This window comes from Symphalangus syndactylus, chromosome 1, assembly GCF_028878055.3.
Source record: "Symphalangus syndactylus isolate Jambi chromosome 1, NHGRI_mSymSyn1-v2.1_pri, whole genome shotgun sequence".
Classification (NCBI taxonomy): Eukaryota; Metazoa; Chordata; class Mammalia; order Primates; family Hylobatidae; genus Symphalangus; species Symphalangus syndactylus.
The window spans coordinates 119,655,359-119,673,248 of record NC_072423.2 but is presented as its reverse complement, the minus strand read 5'-3'; the positions used below and the strand labels follow the sequence as shown (position 1 = coordinate 119,673,248).

General features: G+C 39.6%; 1 protein-coding gene across 4 annotated transcripts in view; it reads left to right on the top strand.

Annotated features, from left to right (window-relative positions):
- Nucleotides 1–16,944, top strand: part of CTNNB1 (catenin beta 1) — a 41,598-nt gene extending 24,654 nt beyond the window's left edge. Inside the window, exons 1-16 of one of the 4 annotated variants that reach the window (XM_063611339.1) lie at nucleotides 181–241; nucleotides 349–480; nucleotides 686–913; nucleotides 1,114–1,367; nucleotides 1,494–1,732; nucleotides 1,820–2,021; nucleotides 3,361–3,505; nucleotides 9,443–9,546; nucleotides 9,631–9,969; nucleotides 10,241–10,399; nucleotides 12,194–12,313; nucleotides 12,834–12,984; nucleotides 13,074–13,195; nucleotides 14,519–14,579; nucleotides 15,635–15,855; nucleotides 16,163–16,944. In XM_063611339.1, the coding sequence (XP_063467409.1) occupies nucleotides 694–913; nucleotides 1,114–1,367; nucleotides 1,494–1,732; nucleotides 1,820–2,021; nucleotides 3,361–3,505; nucleotides 9,443–9,546; nucleotides 9,631–9,969; nucleotides 10,241–10,399; nucleotides 12,194–12,313; nucleotides 12,834–12,984; nucleotides 13,074–13,195; nucleotides 14,519–14,579; nucleotides 15,635–15,843 (2,325 nt within the window). In that variant the 5' untranslated portion in view covers nucleotides 181–241; nucleotides 349–480; nucleotides 686–693 and the 3' untranslated portion in view covers nucleotides 15,844–15,855; nucleotides 16,163–16,944. Of the gene's footprint in view, nucleotides 1–180; nucleotides 242–348; nucleotides 481–681; nucleotides 914–1,113; nucleotides 1,368–1,493; nucleotides 1,733–1,819; nucleotides 2,022–3,360; nucleotides 3,506–9,442; nucleotides 9,547–9,630; nucleotides 9,970–10,240; nucleotides 10,400–12,193; nucleotides 12,314–12,833; nucleotides 12,985–13,073; nucleotides 13,196–14,518; nucleotides 14,580–15,634; nucleotides 15,856–16,162 lie in introns of those variants that run through there. The other 3 variants (XM_055281480.2, XM_055281487.2, XM_063611346.1) reach the window with 3 other exon arrangements.
- Nucleotides 16,945–17,890: the final 946 nt, after the last annotated feature.

The following is a 17,890-nucleotide window of genomic DNA, read 5'->3' as shown; positions in this document are numbered from 1 at the left end:
AGCTGTGGTTGAGGTGTCTGGAGGAGACCATGAGGTCTGCGTTTCACTAAATAACCTGGTAAAAGGGGATATGGGGTTTTTTTGTGGGTGTAATAGTGACATTTAACAGGTATCCCAGTGACTTAGGAGTATTAATCAAGCTAAATTAAATCCTAATGACTTTTGATTAACTTTTTTTAGGGTATTTGAAGTATACCATACAACTGTTTTGAAAATCCAGCGTGGACAATGGCTACTCAAGGTTTGTGTCATAAATCTTTAGTTACTGAATTGGGGCTCTGCTTCGTTGCCATTAAGCCAGTCTGGCTGAGATCCCCCTGCTTTCCTCTCTCCCTGCTTACTTGTCAGGCTACCTTTTGCTCCATTTTCTGCTCACTCCTCCTAATGGCTTGGTGAAATAGCAAACAAGCCACCAGCAGGAATCTAGTCTGGATGACTGCTTCTGGAGCCTGGATGCAGTACCATTCTTCCACTGATTCAGTGAGTAACTGTTAGGTGGTCCCCTAAGGGATTAGGTATTTCATCACTGAGCTAACCCTGGCTATCATTCTGCTTTTCTTGGCTTTCAGATTTGACTTTATTTCTAAAAATATTTCAATGGGTCATATCACAGATTCTTTTTTTTTTTTTTTAATTAAAGTAACATTTCCAATCTACTAATGCTAATACTGTTTCTTATTTATAGCTGATTTGATGGAGTTGGACATGGCCATGGAACCAGACAGAAAAGCAGCTGTCAGTCACTGGCAGCAACAGTCTTACCTGGACTCTGGAATCCATTCTGGTGCCACTACCACGGCTCCTTCTCTGAGTGGTAAAGGCAATCCTGAGGAAGAGGATGTGGATACCTCCCAAGTCCTGTATGAGTGGGAACAGGGATTTTCTCAGTCCTTCACTCAAGAGCAAGTAGCTGGTAAGAGTATTATTTTTCATTGCCTTACTGAAAGTCAGAATGCAGTTTTGAGAAGTAAAAAGTTAGTGTATAATAGTTTAAATAAAATGTTGTGGTGAAGAAAAGAGAGTAATAGCAATGTCACTTTTACCATTTAGGATAGCAAATACTTAGGTAAATGCTGAACTGTGGATAGTGAGTGTTGAATTAACCTTTTCCAGATATTGATGGACAGTATGCAATGACTCGAGCTCAGAGGGTACGAGCTGCTATGTTCCCGGAGACATTAGATGAGGGCATGCAGATCCCATCTACACAGTTTGATGCTGCTCATCCCACTAATGTCCAGCGTTTGGCTGAACCATCACAGATGCTGAAACATGCAGTTGTAAACTTGATTAACTATCAAGATGATGCAGAACTCGCCACACGTGCAATCCCTGAACTGACAAAACTGCTAAATGACGAGGACCAGGTAAGCAATGACATGGCTAGCTTTTTAGTCTGCTTTGAAGTAAATGCTCAAGGGTAGTAGTTTCAGAATGTCTACTCAATACCAGTACTTGAAAACTAACGATGTTTCTGAATTCCTGTATTACAGGTGGTGGTGAATAAGGCTGCAGTTATGGTCCATCAGCTTTCTAAAAAGGAAGCTTCCAGACACGCTATCATGCGTTCTCCTCAGATGGTGTCTGCTATTGTACGTACCATGCAGAATACAAATGATGTAGAAACAGCTCGTTGTACCGCTGGGACCTTGCATAACCTTTCCCATCATCGTGAGGGCTTACTGGCCATCTTTAAGTCTGGAGGGATTCCTGCCCTGGTGAAAATGCTTGGGTAAGAAAACATGTCGGAATGCTTGAAGCTAAAAAGTAGAAGAGTATAGTCACAATATTTCTGATGAGGCTTTTTTCTTCTTCCCAGTTCACCAGTGGATTCTGTATTGTTTTATGCCATTACAACTCTCCACAACCTTTTATTACATCAAGAAGGAGCTAAAATGGCAGTGCGTTTAGCTGGTGGGCTGCAGAAAATGGTTGCCTTGCTCAACAAAACAAATGTTAAATTCTTGGCTATTACGACAGACTGCCTTCAAATTTTAGCTTACGGCAACCAAGAAAGCAAGGTAAGAGAATTGTTGTTTATGTAGTTTTCATGGAGCAATGGACACCCCCAGTGTCATGTCATTCCATGCAGTGTTCCTAACCTTTTTGGCACCAGGGACCAGTTTCGTGGAAAACAATTTTTCCATGAATGGGTTGTGGGAATGGTTTCTGGATGACAATGTTCTACCTCAGATAATCAGGCATTAGATTCTCATAGGGAGCATGCAGCCTAGATCCCTCGCATGTGCAGTCCACACTAGGGTTTCCACTCCTATGAGACTCTCATGGTGCAGTTGATCTGACAGGAGGTAGAGCTCAAGCCAGGTAATGCTCGCTCACCTGCCACTTACCTCCTGCTGTGCAGCCCAGTTCATTTCTGTTCTTTTAAATTTTTGAGTTTCCATATGTAAAGCACTATGCGAAGTAGTAGGGATATGGTAGGCAAGCTTCTCTTAACACTTTTGTTCTTAGGTGGGATGTAGATGTTGGGAATAATAACCTAATATTTAATTTGTGTAGTGGGAAGAAGTGGGGCTATTAGAGCACATAACACAAGTGAAACAGACTCTTTTTGAGGGTTTAAGGAGACCTCTTGGAGGAAGTGATAGTTGAGTTCAGTGTTCAAGGATGAGAAGGGATTCACTAGGTGAAGGTTAGGTGAGAAAACAACATCTTTGAAACGAAGGAAGGAGATGGAAAGTTTTGGGAATTTAAGAAATACTAATAGGAGGAAGAAAGGTTTGAGGTGAGGCTATTGAGATAGACTTAGCAGATCTCATAGGGCTTTGTAGAGCATGATTAAAAGCACAATGGGAAATTTCAGCAGAAGCATGAAATGATGAAATTTGTTTTTAGAAAATTGGGGCAGTGTCGAAAGGGAAGATATACAGGGAATGAAAGGACAAGCATGAATGATCATTTTATGGTATCTGTTTTTAAGGTGGATATAATTAGGAAAATTAAAGGGCCAAATGATGAGGAGTTAAGTGCCAGTTCTGGTTCAAATTTTCAGTGAATCAGTTTTGATACAACTTTCATCTTAGGGCATTATTCTTGCCTACCAACATGGTTTCTAAATTTTTTTCTTTTGCTGTGATCAGTGTGGGAAGAAGGAAATTGGGCCCAAACTGATACACTGTTTGGAGGACTGGGATGTCTGAATTTGAGTGGAATGCTTTAAAAGGACAAGTTGGATAGGGCCCCAGTATGGGGGTCTGAGTGATGGGGTCCAGGAATACATTTAGGTCCAATGGCAAGCTGGCTGAAATTCTTGTATAATAAAATAGGTTGGTAATATGGCTCTTCTCAGACATGTGATCAAGATTCCATGACTAACAAGATATATATGTATCTTTCTAGCTCATCATACTGGCTAGTGGTGGACCCCAAGCTTTAGTAAATATAATGAGGACCTATACTTATGAAAAACTACTGTGGACCACAAGCAGAGTGCTGAAGGTGCTATCAGTCTGCTCTAGTAATAAGCCGGCTATTGTAGAAGCTGGTAAGTATATGTATCTATTCTGAGTCTTGTGTATAGCATCTGCAGGTCTAATTAGATTACTTTTCTTAGGAAAAGGTGGTAGAACTTTAACGACTGAAAATAGATGGTCCTATTCAGTTTGCAGCCAAGGTTTACATTCAAAGTGCCTGTCATCTGGATTGTAGCTAAATATTTAAGGCTAGTTTAGGTAGAGTTATTATCCATCAAAAATGATGGCATATATTTTGCTTAATAAAATTTGTAATTTCAGTTTTGAGTAAACCTAACAGACCTGTGAATTTATAGGAGAAATGACAAATTCTAATATAGTACAGTTTTATGTAAAGTGATTGCTTTATTAGTAGATGCTCATGAGCAGTTTTTTTGTTTTGTTTTGCTTTGCTTTAACTTTTAGGTTCGCGGTAATGTGCAGGCTTGTTATGTAGGTAAACTGCATGTCACAGGGGTTTAGTGTGCAGATTAGTCACCCAGGCAGTAAGTATTGTACCCAATAGGTAGTTTTTCAGTTCTTTACCTCCCACCCTTAAGTAGGCCCCAGTGTCTGTTGTTCCCTTGTGCCCATGTGTACTCAGTGTTTACCTTTCACTTATAAGTGAGAACATGTGGTGTTTGGTTTTCTATTCCTGTGTTAGTTTGCTTAGGATAATGGCCTCCAGCTCCATCCATGTTGCTGTGGAAGACATCTTCGTCTTTTTTTATGGCTGCATAGTATTCCGTAGTATATATGTACCACATTTTCTTTAGTCTACCATTGATGGGCATTTAGGTTAATTCCATATCTTTGCTATTGTGAATAATGCTGCAGTGAACATATGCATGCATGTGTCTTTATGGTAAAAAGATTTTTTTCTTTGGGCATATACCTAATAATAGTATTGCTGGATTGAATGGTAATTCTGTCAAGTTTTTTGAGAAATCACCAAGTTGCCAAATCACCAAATTAGTTCACCACAGTGGCTGAACTAATTTACTTTCCCACCAGCAGTGTATAAGCATTCTCTTTTCTCAGCAACCTCACCAGCATCTGTCATTTTTTGACTTTTTATTAGTAGCCATTCTGACTGCTGTGAGACGGTATCTCACTGTGGTTTTCATTTGCATTTCTCTAATGATCAGTGATGTTGGGCTTTTCTTCATATGCTTCTTGGCCACTTGTATGTCTTCTTTTGAAAAGTGTCTGTTCATGTCCTTTGCACACTTTTTAATGGGGTTGTTCTTTTTTGCTTGTTAATTTAAGTTTATTGTAAACTCTGGATATTAGACCTTTGTCAGATGCATAGTTTGCCAGAACTTTCTCCCATTCTATAGGTTGTCTGTTTACTCTGTTGATTTCTTTTGCTGTGCAGAAGCTCTTTATACTGTCCCATTTGTCAATTTTTGTTTTTGTTGCAACTTCTCTTGGCATCTTCATCATGAACTCTTTGCCAGGTCTTATGTCCAGAATGGTATTTCCTAGGTTATCTTGCAGAGTTTCAGTTTTAAGTTTTATATTTAAATCTTTAATCCATTTTGAGTTGATTTTGGTACGTCGTATAAGGATGGGGTGCAGTTTCAATCTTGGATGTGGCTAGCCGGTTATCCCAGCACCATTTATTGAATAGGGAGTCCTTTCCCCATTGCTTGTTTTTGTTGACTTGTTAGGTGTGCGGCCTTATTTCTGGGCTCTCTTTTCTGTTCCATTGGTCTCTGTGTCTGTTTTTATACCAGTACCATGCTGTGATTGTAACCTTGTATTAACAGTATAGCTTGAAGTTGGGTAAAGTGATTCCTCCAGTTTTGTTCTTTTTGCTTAGGATCGCCTTGGCTATTCAGGCTCTTTTTTGGGTTCTTATGAATTTTTAAATAGTTTTTTTTTTAATTCTGTGAAGAATGCCATTGGCAGTTTGGTAGGAATAGCATTGAATCTGTGAATTGCTTTGGGCAGTATGGCCATTTTAACAATATTGATTCTTCCTATCCATGAAATAGAATGTTTTTTCATTTGTTGGTGTCATCTCTGATTTCTTTGAGCAGTGTTTTGTAATTCTCATTGTAGAGATCTTTCACTTCCCTGGTTAGCTGTATTCTTAAGTATTTTATTCTTTTTGTGGCTTTGGTAAATGGGATTGCATTCTTGATTTGGCTTGCAGCTTGGATGTTGTTGGTGTCTAGAAATGCTTCTGACTTTTGTACATTGATTTTTATATCCTGACACTTTGCTGAAGTTTATTGGATCCAGGAGCTTTTGGGCAGAGATTATGGGGTTTTCTAGGTATAGAATCATATTGTTTGCAAACAGACTTCCTATTTGGATGCATTTTCTTTCTCTTGCCTAATTATGAGCAGTGTTTTGCCCTGATATTCTGTATTCTCAGTGAATAGATGTCGTCTAAGAAACAATTTTTTTCTATTCTGAGTATTTTTAAGAAGGCAACTTGTATGTGGTACTTTGGATATTGTGTATGTTGGCAATTGGGGAAAAGAATAGATGGTTTGTACTAGGGCCTCTTGGGGTGTGTGTGTGTCATGAAAATAGTTACTCTTTAGCTACCTAGCATTTTTTTCTCCTTTCAGTAACCCACCTAACAACATTTACTCAGAATTTCAAAGCAAGCTTCAAATCAGTATTGAAAGAAGGAAAAATATAAAGGCATTTAATGGAAGAAAATTTTGGGAATAAAGTATAGGGCTGGCAACACTTATTTTTCCCACTTACTGAGAGTAATTTTACTTGGGAATTTATGAGAGAGAAAGACGTTATGATTGCTCCAGGTAACTGCTGGCAGTGGAACCATAGGCTTGGGGATAGACAAATGTGGCTGAGTTCATATAGAATGAGGGGATGGGATGTAAATTCTGTCAGCTGTTCCAGCAGTAACCTGTAATGTAGGCTAAAAATACAGATTTTGAGATTTATTTAATCAGAATCCCTGGAGTGTTAATTTTTATATCAAGATCTCATAGTGTTTATTTGAAGTGACAAGGAGGTCTGTAGATAGCTGGACATGTATGGGACTAGAAGCCTAGGAATCTTTAAGTTCTTCCAGGTTACTCTTACATTCATTTGTTTATTCTGAACATAGCATCTAATGTATTTTAAGAAATGGAATAGGCACATGGTATACATTGGGTAACACAACAGATAGGGTCCCCATGCTTATTCTTATAGTCTTGTGAAGGTGACAAAAATATTTAAAAATATGTGATCATAAATTAGAATGAGTGTTATGGGAGAAATGAACAGCAAATAGTGATGAGAACTAATGGGGAGGAGAATTGTCTAGATGAGAGGGAAAAGGTCTCCTTGAAAGGAGGATGTTAAGTGGGACTGCAGGATGAGAAGGAACCTGTCTCTTGTCTATATGAGAAGTGAGGGTTAAATGTTTTCCAGGTAGAGAAAAGGAACACCATGTGCTATGTCTTAGAACCAGGGGTGTCCACTCTTTTGGCTTCCCTGGGCCACATTGGAAGAAGAATAATTGTCTTGGGCTACACACCAAATACACTAATGATAGCTGATGAGCTAAAACAAAAAAAAATTGCAAAAGAATCTCATAATGTTTTAAGAAAGTTTACGAATTTGTGTTGGGATACATTCAGAGCTGTCCTAGGCCATGTGGCCCATGGGCTGCAGGTTGGACAAGCTTGCCTTAGAAGGAAAGAGATTGGCCGGGCGTGGTGGCTCACGCCTGTAATCCCAGCACTTTGGGAGGCCAAGGTGGGCAGATAACGAGGTCAGGAGATGGAGACCAGCCTGGCTAACACAGTGAAACCCCATCTCTACTAAAAATACAAAAAATTAGCTGGGCATGGTGGCGGGCGCCTGTAGTCCCAGCTACTCGGGAGGCTGAGGCAGGAGGATGGCGTGAACCCAGGAGGCGGAGCTTGCAGTGAGCTGAGATCGTGCCACTGCACTCCAGCCTGGGCGACAGAGTGAGACTCCATCTCAAAAAAAAAAAAAAAAAAAAAAAAAAAAAGGACAGAGATTGTGGAGATCCAGGTGCTGAAGAGAAGGTCTACATAAACAACTTAGTAATGAGGTGGATGGCCTGGTATGAGGTTGAGGTTAGGTAAGCAGAGCCATAACATGCAGGACTTTCTAGGTTCCTGTAAGATATTTACTACTCATGGAGTTTATTCATGCTTTATTCCAGCTTTGGAGCCATAGATACAGACTACTTTGGTCAGTTCGGAAGGCTAGGTGGGATCCAAATTCTAAACAGTTCCTCAGGGTTATACTAAAGTATTTCTACTATCTTAAAAGGATGCTGAGACACTTTCGATGGTTGTTTATCAATAGTAAAGCATCACAGTGGTGTGTTTAAAATATTAATAACAGCATTGTATAGATTAACAGTTTGAATGACCAAAAGCTAGAAGACCAGACTACTGAGATGTTACAGGATTTTAGGAATGAAATAGTTTGGTTTTAGAACTCAATAGCAAAGGGCAGATGTCTGAGATGCCTGAAAGAATCATAGAATGTAATAATATAGGAGCTAAGGGAGCAACCAAAAATGGTTTGTGGAGGGGACAACATTGGTACCATGAAGATAAATGGAACCCTCAGAAGGCATCCTTAATTTTTGAACATAATAATTTAAGAAGTTGACTTAAAGTGACTTAAAAGGTCAGTAGGTAGCTGGAAATGTATGATACTAGAATGCAAGAGAGGCAGGCTAGAGATTTGGAAGTTTCCCTCTTAGTATATAGGGGTAAGGGCAGCAGGGAAGGGGAGGTAGAGGTGCCACAGAGTCATCTGTATGGGACTTTTTTTACCCTAGAACTGCTGAATCAGAATGTGTGTGCTTTAAAGTCTCTGTAGGCCATTCTGATGGACATCTGGGGTTAAAATCCATTCTCTTAGAGTTAATAGTTACGTAAAGGGAGGGAATGAAGTCTTAATGAGGGGAAAGAAGGTAGTCATTTCACAAATACTGAGCATCCTGAGCATCAGTCTTACGCAGATCATTCTATTAGTAGCTGGAGCTACTATGAAAAAGGAACCCAATAGAGGTGATCTTTGTCTTGTAGGGAAAGTGGACTAACTTACACCATGAAGAAGTGCAGGGTACCATAAGAATTACAGCAGATAGACCTCATCTGAGGAAATAAAACAGACCTAAAAGATGGAGACAAGGAAAAGTAACTCTTACTGCATTCAGAAGTGATTTAAGTTGAAGGTGGATGAGCAAAGTTAATCTAGTATGTGGGCATTGGGCTTCCATTTATACTCCTTTACCAGAGTAAATGTCCGCCATTTAAGGGTCTTAGAGGATGGAAGATTGTAAACCTTGGAACACATGTTTTGTAGTCAGTGAACTGTATAAAGTCCCTGACAGTAAGTGTTTTCATGCCGTCTTTCTGAATTGTTCTTACCCCAGGAATTTACCTAGCTTCTTTAGGTCTTTAGTCAGACGTCACCTTCACAGTGAGGTGACCTAATTATCTATTTAAAATTGCAGCCCCACTCCATTATTTTTCTCCATAGCCCTTTAATATCATCTGACATACTGTATGGTTTTAGTTTATTGTATATTTGTCTGCCTCTTCCAACTAGATCATAAATTCTGAGGGTAGGAACTTCTGAATATTTTTGCTCACTGGTCTAGCTGCAGCTCAGAACAGGACCTGGTACTGAATATTTTTGAAATGATTGAATGGATGAAAAATAAGTAATAAGAATATTACCTAAGGAGGACAGTGGAGATAACAAAGGCTTTTTCGGCTTAGGAAAGGAACAGTGGCTGTTTGACAGTTTGTCACTAGTGAGGTGAACTGGAAAAGTGAGGGAAACTGAGCAACGTTCTAGAAAATGAGAGGAAATCAAATACTTAGGTGAAAGGAAGTAAACTCTGGAAATAAAGAAGGACACCTCCTAAGACTAGAAAAGATATTTAGGATTGATAGGAACTTCTAGCTAATGACTAGGGCCTTATATCCTTTTTAATTTTCTAGGTGGAATGCAAGCTTTAGGACTTCACCTGACAGATCCAAGTCAACGTCTTGTTCAGAACTGTCTTTGGACTCTCAGGAATCTTTCAGATGCTGCAACTAAACAGGTAAATTCTGAATAAACTAGTGCCATGGGAATAGAGTCAAGATGAATATGTGCTTGTACTGACCATTTGTTTTTATCTCCATAGGAAGGGATGGAAGGTCTCCTTGGGACTCTTGTTCAGCTTCTAGGTTCAGATGATATAAATGTGGTCACCTGTGCAGCTGGAATTCTTTCTAACCTCACTTGCAATAATTATAAGAACAAGATGATGGTCTGCCAAGTGGGTGGTATAGAGGCTCTTGTGCGTACTGTCCTTCGGGCTGGTGACAGGGAAGACATCACTGAGCCTGCCATCTGTGCTCTTCGTCATCTGACCAGCCGACACCAAGAAGCAGAGATGGCCCAGAATGCAGTTCGCCTTCACTATGGACTACCAGTTGTGGTTAAGCTCTTACACCCACCATCCCACTGGCCTCTGATAAAGGTAAATTGTCAAAGTAGAATTTACCTTTGTTGCAGAATTGAAAATGAAGCATCTCTAGCTGTTGGGTGGCTAGCTATGCATAGTGATCAATAAATAGGAATTGTATTCCTTAGTAAGTAGGAGGTATGGCTGCGATAGGGGTAGGATTCTGAAATGTTTGTGTAGTCAGAACTACTTTTAGTTGATACCAATAGATTTAGTGTGGTGGGAATTTTAGGGTAAGAAAATGATTTTGTTGTGTTGTATGCCAGTTCTTTCTTCTGTTTTTCAGGCTACCGTTGGATTGATTCGAAATCTTGCCCTTTGTCCAGCAAATCATGCACCTTTGCGTGAGCAGGGTGCCATTCCACGACTAGTTCAGTTGCTTGTTCGTGCACATCAGGATACCCAGCGCCGTACGTCCATGGGAGGGACACAGCAGCAATTCGTGGTAGGTAAATTCTTATAGTGATACCTGGCTATCTAAAAGGAATGCATAAATCCAAAGGATCCTGAACTTCTTTGGTCATTGGTTCCTCCCATCCGTCTTCATGAAGAGCTAATGACTAAATAAATAAATAATAATTACACATTTCTATGGCTGCAGAGAAGATAAGGCATAGTGTGGCCCCAGTGATATTTCCTTGGGTACGTCCTTCACATGGTCAGTCTTACAAAGGTTGGGTTAGGTGTTTCATAAAGTATTCTCATTTAATTTACACAAAGGCCCACTTCCTTAGGAAGAGGTAGAGTCATAATTTGAGACCAAATCTGTGTAATTTCAGAGCTTCTTACCCTTGCCTCATCATGCATTTTGACTATAAATATTTAGCAGTCCATTTTATTATCTTTTCTGTGAGTTAAACTTTTTTCATGGACCTAAGAATATAGTATTGACATATTTCAAAAATAAGTAGTAGCATTTCTGTATTCTTAACCACAATAATCTCAACCTGAAGCTTTGATACAAAGTTTGAGTCTTAAAAGTAGCTTCATTAAAAGTATAGTCTAAAGACATTTCTGATTTCTCAGACTTTTTTTTTGTTTTGTTTTGTTTTTTTTTGTTTTTTTTTTTTTTGAGACGGAGTCTCGCTCTGTCGCCCAGGCTGGAGTGCAGTGGCGTGATCTCGGCTCACTGCAAGCTCCGCCTCCCGGGTTCACGCCATTCTCCTGCCTCAGCCTCTCCAAGTAGCTGGGACTACAGGCGCCCGCCACCACGCCCGGCTAATTTTTTGTATTTTTAGTAGAGACAGGGTTTCACCGTGGTCTCGATCTCCTGACCTCGTGATCCGCCCGCCTCGGCCTCCCAAAGTGCTGGGATTACAAGCGTGAGCCACCACGCCCAGCCGATTTCTCAGACTTTAAGACCTTATTTAATTAGGTTAGTTTAGAAAACAAAGATGGAGCCTACCAGAACAGATGTTAGGAATCTAATTTTGCTGGTTGCTTTGTGTATGTACTCATATTGGGACTTTGGCTTTCTTCATTTATCACTGTTGGTATTGGCCCATCTCCATGAGGTGACTTAATAGAATGTTGAGGGCACCTTTTATTTTAAATCTCTTTTCTAGGAAGAAAGGAGTTTTTGTGTCCTTGTAAGAATCAAGTTATTTATAAAAGCTGCTAAATGTAGCAGAATCATAACCCCTTTTAAAACTCAAATCCAGAAACAGGAGAAACAGATGGTACTTACATATTGCAAAAGCTATCTTCCTTCTCCTATACATGAGGCTGTCAGCTGAATAGTCTTGGAAGAGTGAGGAGTGGATTTTTCTGCTGGCAACTCAGTTAGTTTTAGCAGTTGGTGCTAAAACTTGGCAAAGTTTTCACCAAATACATGGAAGATGTACAAATATAGAGGGGGCATGTAAAAGAAAAACGTTGACATAGTCTGAGCATTACTTTCTCATCTTCTTTTTTTATATACTTTTTACCCAGAATGATTGGTACCCTTACTGTAGGGAAGTTGTCTTTGGGATTCAGCGCTGTATGGAAGCTCTGTTGCACTGTGTATGGGGGAGGGGTGCTGCTTCGAATTAGTGCTGCCAGGAGGCCTCTTTTCAGTGACATTCAAGTTAATGGAATCCTTCTTCCTTCCTGAACTAATTGCAAGTTATGGGGAACTTCAGGTATATAGTGTAAATAATTATAGTCTAATAATTGTTCCTCAGAATGCAAAGCCTTTCAAGTTCAGGAACTTTACAGAAGAGAATGCCCTGTTTGTTAACCGTGTTTCTTTTGGCAGGAGGGGGTCCGCATGGAAGAAATAGTTGAAGGTTGTACCGGAGCCCTTCACATCCTAGCTCGGGATGTTCACAACCGAATTGTTATCAGGGGACTAAATACCATTCCATTGTTTGTGCAGGTATGTTGGTTTTAAGTGAAGTGTTCTAGGTTTTATGTCCATAAAATTTCCAGATTGTAATGACTAATAACATTTCAGAAAATTAGGGACCATAATAGGGTTACCAACATTTAATTTTATGAAAATTCCCTTCATTTTTTTGGTCAGTAAGAGAAACAAACATTGAGACTCGAGAAGAGGGAGGAGATTTCACATTTCACTTTTATGGGTGCCTAGTTTCAGAGGGGAGAGTTGACCTGGGCTGCCAGAGGCAGGGCATAGACCCCCAACCAATTCTGGGTTTTCCAAATCTTAGATCAGTTAGAGTTGCCTCTGAAGAAAGGGTTTATAGCTAAAAAATATTACGGAAATCCAGTGCTCCAGACCATTAAACACCCTAGGACATAAAATTCAGAGAATATTATTTACTACAGTGTGAATGCCTCTTGCACTCTGAATTGGGAATGTTTGCACCACAGTGGGGGGCTTGTCATGTTTTAGCTTTAGATTTAATTAGGTTTTGTTTGTGTTTTCTCCTTAGCTGCTTTATTCTCCCATTGAAAACATCCAAAGAGTAGCTGCAGGGGTCCTTTGTGAACTTGCTCAGGACAAGGAAGCTGCAGAAGCTATTGAAGCTGAGGGAGCCACAGCTCCTCTGACAGAGTTACTTCACTCTAGGAATGAAGGTGTGGGTAAGTAAAAAGGAACCAAAGCCTTTAGCGGATGTGTACATTGAAGTCTCAGTTTTTCCTCAAGGGCCTTTTTTTTCCTTGTCTCTTAGCGACGTATGCAGCTGCTGTTTTGTTCCGAATGTCTGAGGACAAGCCACAAGATTACAAGAAACGGCTTTCAGTTGAGCTGACCAGCTCTCTCTTCAGAACAGAGCCAATGGCTTGGAATGAGGTAGGGAAATGTGAGCAGTTATTTATCTGGTAGTTTCCTAGAGCGGGTAAGGCAGCTTGTTCTTTCTTCTCAAAACACTTAGTACACATTCATTTGCATTGATGTTTCCCTGGCTTGGGTATTTCTTCTTTATGCTATCCAGCAACTGCTCCGAGGAAGAACTATAATACAAGCTTTAAAGAGCCTGTTCAGAATCATTAAAAATAAGTTGTGCTATTTAAAATTATAATTCATAAGGGAGAAAGATGAAAAATGTTACCAGATTAAAGAAGATTTTTCAAAGGATGTAAGGAAAGAGGCAGTGTTAAACACTATTAGAGGACAGTTTATCAGTATTTTTTACTAAACTTTAATAAAACTTTTCTATTTGAATTTCTGCTATGAATTTTTCTTCAGTATTTGTCCTCAGTACAGGTGTTCCTTGAAACATTGTTTCTAATAAAACTAGAACCATCCTGATATTTTATCCACTCTATAGAGATCATTGATGGTACACAGTCATACAGCGGATTATATTTGTTGAGTGAATAGAAAGAGAGATTGTTAGGTTTAAAACAATGCAGCTCTTGAGGCCAGGAGTTTAAGACCAGCCTGGGCAACATAGTGAAACCCCATCTTTAGCTGGGCATGGAGATGGATGCCTGTAGTCCTAGCTACTGGGGAGACTGGGGCAGGAGGATTGCTTGAACCCAGGAGTTAACAGACTGCACTCAGTGACAGAGCCAGACTCCAACTCAAAAAAAAAAAAAAAAGGCAGAGCAAATTACCAGTGAGTAGTGTGTTACTTGGGTTTTTAATAGGCGTCTTATTAACATGTTCCAACTTGAGCCCTTAACTTTCCCCACCTACCCCCTTCCACAAACCTGTTTTCACTGTCTTCTCTGTCTTAGTTAACATCAGCTTTGTCTGTCCAGCTGCTCAGGCTAAAACTTTTCTTTCATATAACACATCCTGTCAGCAGCTCCTGTTTGGGGGTAGGCATTTTGCCTGTTTTTTTTTTTTTTGTTTTTTTTTTTTTTTTTTTTAAAACCGCTCTATCTGTAGCACGTAGAACAGTGCCTGGCAACACATAGTAGGTGCTTAATATATATTTGTTGAAAGATCAAGTCAGTGAGTATTTTTAATGTGAGATGCAAAGAGAAAAAAGTATCTTTGAGGTGTAGAGTTTTGAAGAACTTCCATTTTCTAAGCATTTGTGTAATGTTGGAGTTACTTGTTCCTTTTGTAATCTGAAAGTACGCTTTAAAAAAAATTAGTGTACTTTTAAGTCGAGAATTTTCATTTTGCTTTCTATTCTTTCTTGCTTTGTGCCTGTTTATCTAGACTGCTGATCTTGGACTTGATATTGGTGCCCAGGGAGAACCCCTTGGATATCGCCAGGATGGTATGTGTCTCATATTTCTCGATTAACTCCAGATCAAGCTAAAGTTCTAAAACTTTATCAGAAGAGCCGGTTTGCTCATCTGGGAAACAAGTGTTGGCAGAAAAGTAGTGGCTTCAATTAAAAAGCAGTTCTTAAATTCCAGTCAGCAACGGTATCTTTAATGGAACACAGGGAATTCAGAGCCACACAATGAGTAGCAGTAGGATTACACCACCAACAAATACATGCTACTACTAGGCCTCTGCAGTGCAGGATGTTACAATTTACCTGGCTTTTTATTCTCTTTTTGGCCAGAGGACTCATAATACCTTTGTGTACAAGCTACCCAAGAAAGATAGGAAAACTCCTATCTCTAGGCTCAGATCTGGGGTGGGTTTTTACATAGTTGCATCATCAGGGTTTTCTTGAAAAGCTAATTTAAATCTGGGTAATGAACATGGAGGATGGCATAGACCACTAACAATTATAACTGTCTTACATTTGTAACCTCATCTGCTTCTACCTAATTATGAAACCACTAAAGCGTGGATTCTTACTGTGACAAATAACATGTCAACCCTAAGATAAAATATGTTGAAGTTTCATTGAAATAGTACCTAACTTTCCTTAGTACTTTTGTGGGTGCGACTTGGACTTTTTGTCAAGATAGATTACACCTGCCAGACCTCATTATTGTCTTAATCCTCCTTCCCATGACTTCTCACTGCCTAGGTGGTCACACGGTAGATTCCTGCTTCTCCTCCTCGGGAACCCCAAGTCTCTGACAGGGGTAAATGCAGTGTTCAGGGTTAGACTAATGATGTGACTAGGCCCTGCTGATGTGCCTCTCTGATGGAAATAGACGTTATTTGTGTAGTCTCATGGGTGGCCTGGCACTGAGTAATTACTTGGCTAACGAAAGCTAGAAGTTGAAGAGGCTAGAAAGCATTGTTTCCTGACAAGTTTGCTGCTGAACTTTGGATGCCCTAACCTCAGTGTTAACGTCTGTGTCTGCTTCTCTCCTCTTTCTTTTGCCTTCCTTCTTGCCTATTTTATTGACGCCCTGACTCTTCTAGATCCTAGCTATCGTTCTTTTCACTCTGGTGGATATGGCCAGGATGCCTTGGGTATGGACCCCATGATGGAACACGAGATGGGTGGCCACCACCCTGGTGCTGACTATCCAGTTGATGGGCTGCCAGATCTGGGGCATGCCCAGGACCTCATGGATGGGCTGCCTCCAGGTGACAGCAATCAGCTGGCCTGGTTTGATACTGACCTGTAAATCATCCTTTAGGTAAGAAGTTTTAAAAAGCCAGTTTGGGTAAAATACTTTTACTCTGCCTAAAGAACTTCAGAAAGACTTGGTTGGTAGGGTGGGAGTGGTTTAGGCTATTTGTAAATCTGCCACAAAAACAGGTATATACTTTGAAAGGAGATGTCTTGGAACATTGGAATGTTCTCAGATTTCTGGTTGTTAATGTGATCATGTGTGGAAGTTATTAACTTTAATGTTTTTTTGCCACAGCTTTTGCAACTTAATACTCAAATGAGTAACATTTGCTGTTTTAAACATTAATAGCAGCCTTTCTCTCTTTATACAGCTGTATTGTCTGAACTTGCATTGTGATTGGCCTGTAGAGTTGCTGAGAGGGCTCGAGGGGTGGGCTGGTATCTCAGAAAGTGCCTGACACACTAACCAAGCTGAGTTTCCTATGGGAACAATTGAAGTAAACTTTTTGTTCTGGTCCTTTTTGGTCGAGGAGTAACAATACAAATGGATTTTGGGAGTGACTCAAGAAGTGAAGAATGCACAAGAATGGATCACAAGATGGAATTTATCAAACCCTAGCCTTGCTTGTTAAAAATTTTTTTTTTTTTTTTTTAAAGAATATCTGTAATGGTACTGACTTTGCTTGCTTTGAAGTAGCTCTTTAATTTTTTTTTTTTTTTTTGCAGTAACTGTTAGTTTTTTAAGTCTCTCGTAGTGTTAAGTTATAGTGAATACTGCTACAGCAATTTCTAATTTTTAAGAATTGAGTAATGATGTAGAACACTAATTCATAATCACTCTAATTGTAATCTGAATAAAGTGTAACATTGTGTAGCCTTTTTGTATAAAATAGACAAATAGAAAATGGTCCAATTAGTTTCCTTTTTAATATGCTTAAAATAAGCAGGTGGATCTATTTCATGTTTTTGATCAAAAACTATTTGGGATATGTATGGGTAGGGTAAATCAGTAAGAGGTGTTATTTGGAACCTTGTTTTGGACAGTTTACCAGTTGCCTTTTATCCCAAAGTTGTTGTAACCTGCTGTGATATGATGCTTCAAGAGAAAATGCGGTTATAAAAAATGGTTCAGAATTAAACTTTTAATTCCTTCGATTGTGTCACTCTTTTTTTCTTGTCAGTCATTAAATGGTTTGTGAAGGTGGTAAGTTTATCCAACTCAACTTTATCCTGAGGAAGATAGATAGATGATAGTGAAGTAATTTGTTGTAGTGATAGAGAGGGCCTTAACTTCTCTAGATGCAATTTGCCAAGTTTCTTTAGCATTTGGCCCTGGGTTACGCTGGACCCCCCAAAAAAGTGTTTCAGCCTCGCACATTGTGATTAGTTCTGGGCTTTGGTGGGAGAAAGCCAAGCAGACTATCTCTAGCCCAATCCCCCTCAGATGGTTTGATTCCATTAAGGTAATGAAATAGTAACTTAACTACTTGGATTTGGGTTTGAATCACCTTCACACAAGTGTGACTCATTGGGAGAGGGGAATTCCTTCAACTCTACTTTGGAACTAATAATTAAATAGGTTTAAGTGCTGATGTTTATCTGAACATAATCAGAACCAGAATGAGCCTTCCACACTATCTGCCAGATGATCCTATCATCCCGGTGGTAGGTCTGACAAGCTTAGTTCATCTCTTAGGTAGACCTGTTAAGACTTGTGTTTTGGTCTTTTAAAAAGTGAAAGTGTTTTGTCTTTAGGGAGAGCGCTTTCTGATTTACTGTTTTTATTTTATTTTGATGATATTGACAATTATGAGAAAAACATACATTCAGTTCTTTTTCGTTAAAAATCAGCTTCATCTGGGGAGGCCTTTTTGTGAATGCCCTTGCTTTGCAAAAATGAATTCTTCATTGTGGTCTAAAATGTAATTAGGGTTTGAAAAGAAACATTCACATAGCTGATGAGGTGGTAGGTCTCAGGTTCTGTCTCATGTGTGATAAACCAAACCAGCCAGTATTTCAAGAAGCCTAGGGCTATTGGTAGGTTAACACTGTGAAGATCTTCAGTGAATTCAGCTTTTAACACAAAGAGCCACCGCAGG